The sequence below is a fragment of the Carassius auratus genome, unplaced genomic scaffold (assembly GCF_003368295.1).
Source record: "Carassius auratus strain Wakin unplaced genomic scaffold, ASM336829v1 scaf_tig00011242, whole genome shotgun sequence".
In the NCBI taxonomy this organism is placed as follows: domain Eukaryota; kingdom Metazoa; phylum Chordata; class Actinopteri; order Cypriniformes; family Cyprinidae; genus Carassius; species Carassius auratus.
In genome coordinates this window covers 110,716-124,551 of record NW_020524184.1, presented here as the reverse complement: position 1 = coordinate 124,551, position 13,836 = coordinate 110,716, and the positions used below count along the sequence as shown (strand labels likewise).

General features: G+C 36.6%; 1 protein-coding gene across 1 annotated transcript in view; it reads left to right on the top strand.

Annotated features, from left to right (window-relative positions):
* Positions 1–9,826: 9,826 nt before the first annotated feature.
* Positions 9,827–13,836, top strand: part of LOC113072999 (deleted in malignant brain tumors 1 protein-like) — a gene marked incomplete at its 3' end in the record, with an annotated part of 111,366 nt that continues 107,356 nt past the window's right edge. Inside the window, exon 1 of the mRNA XM_026245878.1 lies at positions 9,827–9,924. Within this exon, the coding sequence (XP_026101663.1) occupies positions 9,914–9,924 (11 nt within the window). The remainder of the gene's footprint in view (positions 9,925–13,836) is intronic.

The window sequence follows — 13,836 nt, the reverse complement described above, 5'->3', positions numbered from 1 at the left end:
TAATCAGACATTTGCATGATTATTATTGTGTTTTTGTCAGATGTGTCAGTGTCCACTACTCCTGCCACAACAGCATCAGCTTCTCCTCCAGTTTCTCCTCCAGTGCGCCCAACATCAGTCTCTCCTTCACAAACTCCTCCACCAGTGTTTCTCCCAGTGCTTGTGATTGTTCTGGGAGTTGTGCTCTTACTGCTCTTAGTGCTACTGCTTATACTGATTCAGCAGAACAGAGTGATGAGGAGAGGTAGGAGAGATCCAGAGACTGTCATATTGTGTCTTATTCAGTGTGTGATCAGTCATGTGTTGTGAACTGACAGCAGGTTTGTCTGTCTACACTCACAGCTCTCTCTAAGAGGAGACACAGGACGATGTCTGAGACCGTTTATGAGGAGATTCAGCACAGACACAATCACTTCACTCAGAGGGGTGAGACATGAGCCATCAATCTCATTTAATATCATTAATAAGAGTCTGTCAGACAGTTGATGTTCATCTATTATTAGTCCTGTTAAACCTCCTGCTTCAAACCACAGAATTCCTGACAGAAAACCACAGAGCTGCAGGTGCATGTTTGTGTGTGTGTGTGTGATAGACAGAGAGAGAGAGAGAGAGAGAGAGAGGGAGAGAGAGAGAGGGGTTTTGTGTGTGTGTGTGTGTGTGTGTGTGTGTTTGTGTCAGTCAGCTTCTCTTCCTGTGTGTATTTTTAGAGGGTCATAAACAGGGACTTATATGTTTGTTCATGTACAGTAGATGCAGGTGTGTGTGTGTGTGTTTGTCTCTTCCTGTGTATATTTCTGGAAGTAAGAAATGGGTTCATATGTTTGCTAATGGGCCTAAACACCATGGGATTTATTTCTTTATTACGTTAAATAATAAAGTCATTTGTTGTGTTGTCACTAACACAGTGTTTTATAATCGAAGGAAAGAGGATTCAGTCTGTTTGTAATGATGAACATGTTTCTGACTGTTCTGCTCTTCTTTAACAGGGAGTCTCATCTCTGAAGAACTGCATTCTGGGTATGAAGATGCTGATGAGCTTCTCTCAGGTTAGAGAGCTGAAGCGCATAATCATTCTAAATTTTACAACAAAAAAAAAATAATTATAATTTTATAATGAACAACTGTAACTAGTAATTCCATATTATATTTGATAAATTACTCAATAGTATTCAAATCCTGCTGTTTACTTGTATATTAACAGTCTGCTATCCTTTTTTAGCAAAAGAGTTCAATACTGCATATTATGATGATGTCACCAATGGCAGTGGCCTAAAAGGTCAGTGACCTTTTAAATAGATCACATGATTCATTATCAGATGACATATAATACATTTTCAGTCTTATGATCTGCAGCAACAACATATTTTGGCTTTTGTATCCAAATATATTGTGTGTTGATGCAGAAAAGATGATGAAGGAAATCACACCGGGATACTATGATGATGTCATCACTGATGGACTGAAACCAGATCGTGAGACAGGTGTCACTCTCTTATTCTACAGCAGCATATAATATACTTTTAAATCAAAATATTATAATTTATGTAAGATAGATATTTCAAATTTGTTCTGAATGTAATGAATGTGTAAATTTGTAAAAGACACACCTGAGAGTTATGATGATGTCATGACGAGCGGACACAACTCTGATATCAAAAAAGGTATATAAATATATATATTTTTTATTAATATCACTCATAATATAATATTAAAGATAATATTTTTCATTCCTGCCTTAATTTGAGTTTTTGGTTTACACTTAAATTGACTCATATTTGCATGTGTAGTGAACACCCCAGAGAATTATGATGATGTCATCATTAATAGACCGAGCTCTCGAGGTTTAACAGGTGAGATGCACAGAACTACATTTTTAATCACCCTGCACATATTTACATGAGTATTGTGATGTGCTGGAGAAAGCTGGCTGAGATCAGATCTAACTGCAGTTTAATAGAAGTAAACGAGAGAAAAAAAATGGGAAACTGGGAAACAAAAAACACACAGATGCGAAACACAGGCAAAACAAGCACCAAGGGAAACACAAGGGACATTTATCCACCTTATTGTTCAACACAGAAGTAAGTCATTTTCTGTTAATGTGAGACTTCTGGTTCATTAGCTGCTTTAGGGAAATAATGAGAAAAATAACATTGTGCAGTAAACAGTAACATTTTATGCATTACAATCCAGTGTATTAATAATTAAGATTATACATTAAATACATTAATGATAAGGTAAGACACTCCAGTTTGTAATATCAAGCAGCAAAAAGAGCTGTTTTGTACAGCTAATAATAGCTGGAAGCAGATGAGACCAGAAGCCAGACACATAAAATTTACAAAAGAACACAGAAAAAATAAGGAGGATACACTGGAGAGCAAGAGACTAATGAGTTACTATAGCAACAAGCAGATGGGTGTGGTCAAATGAGTGGCTATGGCAACTAATGAGGTTAACAATAAAGACAAACAAGGCACACAACAGACAAGGACAGAAAACACACAGGAAACGTAACAAGTATCAGGCCCTGTCCACAGGAACATGAGTATTTTCAAAACTGTAGCTGTTTCTGTGTGGTTTGGTCGTTCGTAAACACACAGAGTTTCAGGTCACTGAACACGAACCTTTTTAAAAATTCCCTCCAGAGTGAATATTTTCAGAAACTCTGATTGCAGTGTTACTGTGTAGCAACTTTTAGCCTGTGATGTTGCAGTGCACACTTTTTTCAGGCTTTGGATTAGACAGCAAGGCTTTATTGTCTTTTATATCGGCACTTGATGGTTTGGCAACTTCCACATGCTCTTGACAGCACTTCATTCATAGTGTGTATTTGCATTTTCAAAAGTTTTTTTTTTGTTTCTAAAAATACCAGTGTGCAAAAGGCGATAAAGAGAGCTACAGAGTGCTGCTGCATTGAATCTGTGCATTGAGGACTTTGATTTTGAAATATGTACATGTGCGCGCATACGTGCCGACGTCAGTATGAACCAATCGACAGTCTGTGTCTGTGACATTTAGCGATCGGTCTCTCCGCATAACGAGTGCCAGAGACGTTCATTTTCATTTGTCAGCCTCAGCTTGACTGTTTTTGTGCTGTGTGCTCCCTTAGAATTGAGTAACGATCGTTTACACTGTTGTTTGGTTTATAGTTGTTTGTTAGTTGTGACGCAGTTATTGCACGAGATGTGCTGCATCTGAGGTATTTATGATCGCAGTTAAAGTTACAATGTTAATACCCATATTATCGATCACATAGATATCAGTGAATGTGTTGTTATATTCAGTGTTTCTACTATTGTATTACAGCCTGAGGGGAGCAGCCTAGAATGTATGTCAATATGTTAGTTTATTACGTTAATTACTGATGTTAGATTCGTGTTCTTTGTGTTTGTAGTAATAAACCACACATCCACAAACCTGTATGCATATGTCCTGCACATATCTACAATACATCAAGTTCTCATCCTTTGATAATCATCCAGCCTGTCGTGAGTCAAACCAACTGCAGTAAAGATCACACAGTGGATAGCCTGTACATTTGATTCCCTTCTGGATGGATATAATTTGCACTTGATTCAGCTTCATCATCTCGATGTTCTCTGTTGCTGCAATTACAGAGATTGAACAGAGCTAAGAATATTCATCTAATCTGAGTTTATAAAGCATCCCATCGACTGAACAAAATACCCAAACCTCTCATCGTGAACAAGCTCATATTACAGTATCCTGACATTTAACCACTGCAGTTTATGTAAAGGCTGTCTTCCCTCACCAATGTTAATCATCATACTTTATGATTATTAAACGTATTGAAACTAATACTCTGCTCTGTGTGTTCTGACCGACACACCTGGTTCACTACTATACCTTGCTAGCCTTAGTAATTCAGATAGCTCTTTGCTACAACCAGTGTATTGTAGACTAGGCCTCAGATGTGTGTTCTGTGTCATAAAGTCACTGAAGGGAAAAATTATCCTTTAAATGAGATGACGTGTTTTATAAACTGATGTGACATGTTTTTCTTCTATTCTTGATCAGAGAGAGTTCAGGAGGAATATGATGATGTGATGAGTGTCAGTGAAGATGTGAGAAACCTGTTGGGTAAGTTATTATAACCCAATGTTTTCATGTTAAGACTTTTAAATATTCATCCAATAACAACATTTGACCTGATTTAATATTTTGTACTTAATAACAGATTATGATGATGTGGAGGAGGAGTCAAACAAAGAAGTGGGGCATTCGGCTCAGTGATCATCCACTGCCTCGGTTCAACAAATCTGAGCAAAGTTTGAGTGATATTGATATGTATATGTTAAAACTCTGCATTTTATACCCCCCCCCCCCCCTTAAGCCTTTGAGAGTTTTGTATTTTTTTTGGCCTTGTTGATATCAATAAAAAGAAACATTTTCAGACTTTTTTTGTGTATTTCAATGAGACATTACAAAAATCCCTGGAATCAAGCTTAAGATCTTACTTTAAAGCACAACATCTTACGTTACGATCTTACGTTCACACACAGTGATAGCTGAAGACATCTTTAAACATATGACCAAATGAGCGTGAGTGATTTAACAGTCTTCAGCATCGCTGCAGTTAGCACTAGAGATTTGTAAGTGGATAAATGCTGAACAAAAAAATAGTCTAACTAATAAAATAATTATTAAATTAATAGTTATTGTTATTTACATTGTATATATGTTATAAAGTGTGTTTGACGTCACAGCAATTTCATCTACACAAATGCTTCAGTCATTCATGAAAAAAATGGTTATGTCCTGCTAATTTATGATTCTTTTAATATTCGTTTGGTCGGAGATTGTTCTTTTGAATTGATGGTGTTTGATAATCTGCTGTGCAGTCAGTGTTTGCCAGGGTTTAATTGCAGGCAGTGTGACTTCTCAAGCCCTTTCATGTGATGCCTCCTGCTTTAACAAATCAATCTGATATAGCATAGTGGGCTTTAACTAACACACGGACACACATTTAAACATGGTAAAGCATTTTTTGCAAAGCAATGTACAGTGCAAAGTGTAAAACATCAGTAAAGACTCCTCAAACACATCGCTAACACCCAAGCTCTCCATCAACATGCTGAAATGTCTCTCTTCATCATCCTCATTTTTCTGACAACTTTTTATCTCCTGAACTCTGATCAAGAGCTTCAGGAGGTTTTTCAGAGGGTGCAGTAATTAGTTCCTCCGTCATGGAGATTCTCCGTCTATGAAGAAAGTTACCTGGGTACAATAAACACAGAAAAGATTCATTTGCTGTGCTAAAAATATTGTATCAAATAACAAATCATTTTTGAAGAGCTCCCCTTTCTGGAAAGAGATGATAAACATACTAAATCCAAAGGAAAACTCTCCCAGTGTAGGGAATCCATTTTCGTCTAGATCTAGTCAGTCAAAGATGCTCTCCAGTTCCTCAGTGGTAACAAGTGACAATTCTTTGTGTAGCTTTTAAGGAGAAATAGATGGAAAACATACATCAACACAATTTTCTGGTATCTAGATATTCTACTAGCCTATTATGATCATTGTATCAAAAAACAAAAACAAAAAAAATCATTTGAAAGACTAAAAAATGCACCCTAAATATTTAGAACCAAAAACAAAAATAGAATGGCTAAACACAAAAACAGCATTTGCTGTTTCCTTATATAAAGCAATGAATGATGTGAAGTGAATACATTAAAATTGTGGTGAAAAAAGTGGTGAAAAATGTCTCCTTTAAGGACCCCTGCTTTACCCTCATATACGTGTGTGTGATGAAGCCCTTTCCTTCACTGTCACAGATCTGGAAAAAGTCCTTTATTTTGTCCAACACAGCAGTGTGTCCCCACCTCCTGATTCACACTTTTCCTTGGCTGCGGCTGCTTCTCATCCTGGTCTGAGCTTCTGTTGATGACACGTGTTGATCTAACATGTTCACTCTCTAACATGATTCTAGTACAGCTTACTTTGACGCTTACTCAGGTCGGGAAGAAATGCAAGAGAGAGACATGACAGCACAAACGAGATGGACTGTAAAGCTAGATGCATTGTTGTCTTGTACTGAATCTCTGCTGTGAGTCCCAGAATCTTTGTTGTGAGTCCCAGCTGGAAGTGCAAGAAAAAGCACATGCGTCTTTAGGAATGTTAATACTTTGAGAAGTGAAATGCAGATTACTGTGTGTGTGTGTGACTTGAGCTTAAACTTCACGCTTACTTCATTTTTGATTGAACCTCAGGCTCACTTCAGCTTTAAGTGAGAACTGTAAAGCTAATAACTGAATGTTTAATTGAACACTTGAGTAACTTTAACTCTAAGTAATAAAATTATAAACGTTGCTAAATGCAAATGAGTAAAATTATGTAGTATGGGAACAAAAAAATAAATAAACAACAACAAAGAAGATGTGCATTTGTTGGCGTCTTTTCTGAGTCAATCCTATTTGATTCATTTAGATTTAATAACTTACTTTTCGCAGTTTTTAGCATTTCACAAACCCACACACAAACAACTACTAGAAATTAATTAGACCCAGCGCTATTTATGGGCGTCGTTACCTACCTTAAAATGATGTGTCAACGTTTTGATTGACAACTTCATCTGCAAGAGTAAACAACAGATCTTTTACTGTACCATCCTCACCCATACTCATGATACAAAAATATGATGCGACTTAATTACAAAGACCAAAGAAATCGAGTTTGAAAGGTGACAACGCCCACTGGCACTGAGTGACGTGCCCACAGCCGTTTACCCATAAATGAAATGTGGAGGAGGGAGGAGAGGCCAAGATGGCAGCCGGTGCGGTCGAAGTTTTATGCAGCTGATTCAATTTTACTTTCCATCCCCTACATTTGAACGCTATTTAAACCCGGACGCATCAAAACGTTCGAATATGCAATAGGGCACTTTTTCTGTTTTGTTTAACCTAAGTAACTTGTTATTTAAGTAAGTTTAATTTAATTTAGTTGGCGATCGTTAACTGATATCAAACGCACATGGAAACCAAGGATAATATGATGAAACGCAAAGGAAAAAATAAGAATTCTACTTCCAAGTTGCTTACAGAAGAAATGGAATTAGATGTTCCTGTCGATGTTGTTGGGTCTGCTGCACAAATCGAGATAGATCATCAATACGGCAAAAAAAGTCCCGCTGTCACCCGGTCTGAGAGCCCAAGTCTCGAGATTGTCCATGACTCTGACGTAGATACGCCTGTGAAACCTCAGCTAAAGAAATCTCGAGGTGAAATTTCTCTGACGGAATTGCAAGATAACGTCATTGAGGCATTGACATCCAGGATTAAAGAAAGTGCAAACGACCTTGGCAAAATGATTACCAGCAACACGGTGAGCATTGAGGGTCTTAAGAAATCAATTGACTTTGTGTTTGAAGAAGTAAACGCATTGAAGACAGATTTGAAAAGTTGCAAAACTACCGCCAACTCAAACAGCACCAAAATCCACGAACTTGAGCAGAGACTGAACGATGCCGAACGCTATCAGCGGAGATGGAACCTCCGTTTATACGGTATTCCTGAACATCATGAGGAAAACATCAAGCAAAAAGTCATCGGCGTGTGTGTCTCAGTTGTTCCCGACTCAAACATTTCTTTCAAAGATGACATAGATGTAGTGCATCGACTGGGAAAGCTGAATGAGCAGACCAATAGACCGAGACCAGTGATCATTCGCTTCGTGAGGAGATCTACACGGGACTTGATCTGGCGACAGGCCAAGCAATCTGAATATCTGCAGCGTCACAAGCTGCGATTCACCAAAGATTTATCTCAAGCAGACAAATTGCTGAGGATCAGGGGCGGATTTAGACATTTTGGGGCCCAAGGCAAACACAGACATGGGGCCCTCTACATCTCTTGTTTCCCTCCTTTTGTCAATCCTTATTTTTTAAAAAAAAGCCCTACTTGTTACTTCTCTTCAGCAGTCTTCACACAGCAATGATGTATAGACATCTGGAGTTGTATCTGTAAGAAAAAAAGAAGAAAAATAAAAAGGATAAATTCTATCCTTGCTCTGAACTGGGCCTCTGCACTATTAAGCAGCGTTCTTTGTCAGTGAGATGTTTTGGCCAGAGTGCTTGGTCATCTTCAAGTTCAAGTGTAACACATTGGTCAGAATAGCCGTGTTTCCACTACCGAGCTAAGACCGGCGTGCTAGTGCGTGGCAGGGCCAGTCGCGTTTCCACTGTCACTTCCGGGGCTTCTTCGGGGCCAACGGCCAGGGTTTTTTGGCCCGACGAAAACCTTGGGCCAAAGCGGGCCAGCTGGGGCTAGAGGAGGGGTTATGAACAAAGGCGGAGTTTCTCCGTGTCTAGAGAGCGTCAGCGCGGATAATTTCAGAAAGATAACAGCTTTAACAGCAGCATTAACGACGTTTTAAAATAAGTTGAGCTCAAAACTCACTCTTAGTTCGCAGCAAGTGTTTGCTTGATCCGATTTGGATTATAATCACTAAACAAGGCATAAATATTTATAAGCGATGTAAAAGACTATGCACGCTAAACATTAACGTTACACAGTAAACATGTTAAATATGACCGCTTGGAGAAATCAGACGTCAGCTTCTTATTCTCTATCACAATTGTGTATTTATTAAGTAACATTTTATCTGTCATCTCGTTTCAAGAGTTTAGCTCCACGTTGCATATCATCAAAATATAATAATGATTTTTGTTCGGGAGCTTTTATAAAAATAGCGAGTCTGCGCCGAGGATCATTTCAGAAAGATAACAGCTTTAACACCAGCATTAAACACTTTTTTTTTTTAAATAAGTTGAGCTCAAAACTCTCTTTCAGTCAGCAGCGAGTGTTTGAAATAACTTGATCCAATGTGGATAATCACCATACAAGGCAGAAATATTTATAAGCGATGAAAAAGATATGCACGCTAAACATATAGTAAACATGGTAAAATATGACCGCTTGAAGGAATCAGACGTCAGCTTCTTTTTCTCTATCACAATCGTGTATTAAGTAACTTATATTATCTTTCACAAGCCTCGTCTCGAGAGTTTATCTCACGTTGCCTATCATAAAAGAATATAGCCTAATAATGTTTTTTGTTCGGAAGCTTTTATAAAAATAGAGATATTATCATTCATTCTAAATGTGACGGCTATACTGTGGCTAATAAACAGAAGCAGACTCGACTGAATAAGCAGGCTATTTTCATAAGCGTTAAAAATAAATAAAATAGAAGTAAGTGTATTTATGTGTGATTAATTTTGAGTCCTGATAAATTAAATCAATTCTATAGTTAAAACATCGATGATTTTGAATTTGAATATATAACAAAGCATGCAAACAAACGGCCTCTTTTAAGCCCTGGCTCGCACCGGGCCGACAGTGGAAATGCGGCTAGTGACTGCTAGTAGCCTACTCATTACTCATCAATTTTGCTAAAAACTTTTTGCTTTCCTCCTGTTTCTTCCTTTTTTCAGCACCGCTTGGGTAGCTTCGCTTCATTTTTACTGTCAACACTCTCTCTCTGTACACAATGTCTATCACTGTCAATCACTTCTTCTTTGTCAGTTTTTTGGCGCATTACAGCCTTGTCACTTTCGCAGATGCGCAGTAAGTGAAATAATGGAATAGTCCAATGTAGTGAGGTGGGGGGGGGGGGCCCTCCTGTCTGCGACACTAATGATTTGATGCCATTTTTTGCAAATGGAGTTTTAGAAATATATATTTTGCACGAAGTAAAAAAAATAAAAAATCTTTAAGCAAGTTAATGGGGCATTTTGGGGGCCCCTAGGTAGCTCGGGGCCCAAGGCAATTGCCGACCTTTGCCTAATGGTAAAGTCCGCCCCTGCTGAGGATGAGGAGGTGGCCGTTGATTGAAGCTGCAAGGAAGGAAGGAAAACGAGCGTTCTTTGTCGGTGTGCGCGTATTCATTGATGGGAAAGAGGTGCAGTTACCCACCTGAAATTGAGTGATTTTCATCTTACATATGAACAATTTTCTAACCGATCTGTTAAGCCAACTTGTAAGTGTGTGCTAATGCTTATTACACCTACTCCAAGTAAATTGTGGGTTAATGTTAGCCTTAGCATTTATAGTCCCATAACCGGGTTAATTCTTTATTTGAATTAAAAGGGGCTGGAAGTTTTTCTAAAACTGTTCTTGTTTCTTTTGTTCATCTTATATTCATGTCGTTATTCATGTCATATTCACTTAATGTCAGGGGTTTAAGGTTTAATGTTAAACGTAAAGCATTGTTCTTATTTGCTAAACAGCAGAAATCTGACTTTTGTTTCTTTCAAGAAGTTCATTCTACACCCAAAGATGTAAAATTCTGGAAAGCTCAATGGGGTAATGATGTTTGGTTTGCTCATGGGTCTGAGCGTACAGCTGGCGTTGCAATTTTAAAAAACAAATTTTCGGGGGAAATTTTATTTTCAGAGGGTGATCCCCTTGGTCATTTCATTATTTTAGTTATTAAAATAGATCTGGTGACTATGATTATTGTTAATTTTTATGGGTACAATTCTAAAATTGAAACCGATGCTTTATTCAAAACTTTAGAGAGTCGTATTACACATTTTTTATCTAAATTCCCAAATTCATCTGTTCTTCATCTGTCCCTTGACCGATGGCCACCTCGCAGTGTAAATTATCATAACTCCATTTTAAAGACTTTTATGCAGAAATTTAGTGTAATAGACATTTGGAGAGAGAAATTCCCTGGTATTCGCTCTTTTACATGGAATAATAAGTCCTGTACCGTTATGTCTCGTATTGACTACTGGTTAACACCGTGCAATTTACACAAAGAAGATATTTCTGTTAATATTCTTCCCACGCCATTAACAGACCATAAGGCAGTATCTGTTAACATTTCGTTACTTTCTTCTCTTCCCTCTAACTACCATAATTCTTATTGGAAGCTCAATAAGTCATTATTGGAACATGAATTTGTTAAGATGACCATTCGTAGTTTGATTGCACAATATTGGAATATAGCTCAGATTAGTAATAACTATTGCACTAATTGGGAGTTGTTTAAAATTTGAAGATTGTAAATTTCTTAGAAAATTTGGTAATTTATTGTCTAAAGCTAGAAAGTTGGAAGAGGAGATGATAATTTATAAAATTATGTCTTTTACTCATAAATCACCAAACTTGTCGGATAATGGATATCTTGAATTATTCACACTTCAAAGCCAATTAGATGATATTTATAAAAGGAGGGCAGAGGGTGCCTTCATTAGATCTAGACAGAGATGGTTGGAAAAAAGTGAACATAATTCAACATTTTTCTTTAATTTAGAAAAAATCCATGCAAAAACAAATACAATTGTGCAACTGAATATTAATGCTACAATAACAAGTGATTCAAAGGACGTTGCAGATTACTGTTCAACCTTTTTTAGCACCCTCTACAATTCAAGATTTAATGAGGATAATTCCTTTGTTTTTATAGATAGTCTTACTAATTCGAAAACTATAAGTGAAGCTCAAAAAGAACATTGTGATAGTCCTATATGTTTAAATGAAGTCCTTCAAGCTATTACAGAACTCAAGCTGAATAAATCCCCTGGTATAGATGGTTTAAACTCTGAATTCTATAAAACCTTCTCAGAAGAACTTGCTCCTTTCCTTTTAAAACTCTTCTTACAATCTATTGAGTATGGTAAGCTCCCGCCTACCCTGACACAAGGCCTAATTATCTTAATTCCCAAACCAAAAAAAGACACTTTAATGTTAGACAATTGGAGACCAATTTCCTTAATAATGATTATAAAATTTTAGCCTCTATATTAGCTTCTAGAATTAAGACAACCCTGGATTCCATTGTCGATGACACACAGTCAGGTTTTATGCGTAATAGACACATTTCAAATAACTTTCGCTTGGTACTGGACCTCATTGATTACCCACATCTATATCCAGATGAGAGTTTCATTCTTTTTTTAGACTTCCATAAGGCCTTCGATACTATTGAACATCATTTCATATATTCGTCCCTAAACAAATTTGGTTTTGGTGATATCTTTATTAACTCCATTAAAACTTTATATTATGATGCAAATTGTTCAATCAAGCTGCGTAATGGCACCTCACCCAGATTTAATCTCAGTCGTGGTATCAGACAGGGATGCCCTATTTCTCCTTATTTATTTTTACTTTGTTCACAACTTCTTGCAGACCATGTTAAACAGAGCCCTTTAAGAGGAATCACTGCAGTTGGCAGAGAAATTATCATAAGCCAATTAGCAGACGACACTACCCTTTTTTTAAAAGATGCAGGGGAAATACCTTTAGCCCTTAATATTATCCACACGTTCTCTAAAGCTTCAGGGCTTTACTTGAATTTAAATAAGTGTGAATTAATGTCTCTTAAAAACAGTAATCTTCTGTCAATATGTAATATTCCCATTAAAGATGAAATCACATACTTAGGTATTAAGATCGTAAGAATGAAGAGGAACGATGTAAACTTAATTTTTCACCAGTCATTGACAAAACAAAGAAAAAGTTAAATCAGTGGTTACTAAGAGACCTATCCTTGAGGGGGAGAGTACTGATCACAAAGGCAGAGGGCATATCGAGACTTACGTATGCAGCGCTATCCCTAGCAGTTAACGATAATACTTGTAAAATTATTGATAAAATGTTATTTAACTTCTTATGGAAAAATAAAACCCACTATATAAAAAAATCTGTGGTTATGAACTCCAGAATTTCTTAGATTTTACCACCCTTAATCACACCTTCAAAGTTAACTGGATTAAGCAATTCCTTAAAAAACCAACATCTATCTAGAATATTATTCCTCAATTTATCTTTTCACAAGTTGGTGGACTTCAATTCCTTTTACTTTGTGACTACAGTATTACCAAACTTCCTTTAAAACTGTCTAATTTTCACAAACAGATGCTTCTTTCCTGGAATTTAATCTATAAACACAACTTCTCTCCTAACAGGTGTTTTATTTGGAATAATAAGCACATTCTATATAAATCTAAATCTTTATTTCTTTTGAATTGGTTTTGTAATGATATAATTTTTGTCAGGCAACTTTATAACCATGATGGTCTTATGTTGACCTACTCTGAATTTCTTTCTAAATATAATATTCTAGTTACTCCTAAGGATTTTGCTGTGGTTATGGATGCTATCCCCTCTGGTCTTAAAATTCTTCTTAAAAATACCTGTCCTCTGCTCTCTCCATGCTCGTTGGATCCTGCTAATACTGAAATAGGACGGATCTGTTTCTCTAATCCCTGTATTAACAATAATAACCGTTGTATACGGGCTTTGTTTCAAAGGGATATTGTCTCCAGACCTGCTATTATGTCATTCTGGAATGGATATGCCGATAATTTGTTATGGTTTAAAATCTGGAAACTCCCACATAAATACTTAATTACTAATAAAATCAAAGAAATCTTGCTTAAACTTATTTATAAAATGTACCCATGTAATTATTTCCTTGTGAACAGATTTAATTGTGAAATTGATACATTGTGTACATTTTGTGATCTACATGATGAAACATTTTATCATTTATTTTGGAGTTGTCCTCATTCAGTTTGTTTTTGGTCAGATTTCTGTTCCTTTATTAAGGCTCATATCATGTCCAGCTTTCAACTGTGCTTCAAAAATTTATTATTTGTTTTTTCTCTTATGACAAATCTTACCATAAGGAATATTATTTAATTAATCTGGTTCTTCTATTAGCTAAATTTAGTATTCATAAATGTAAATTTGGAGGAAATAAGCCTTTATTTTTGCAAAAATTTTGCAATACCTAAATACAATAGTGGGACTGAAAAACAAGAAAGCTGCAAAATGCGTTTCAATCTGTAAGCATTTT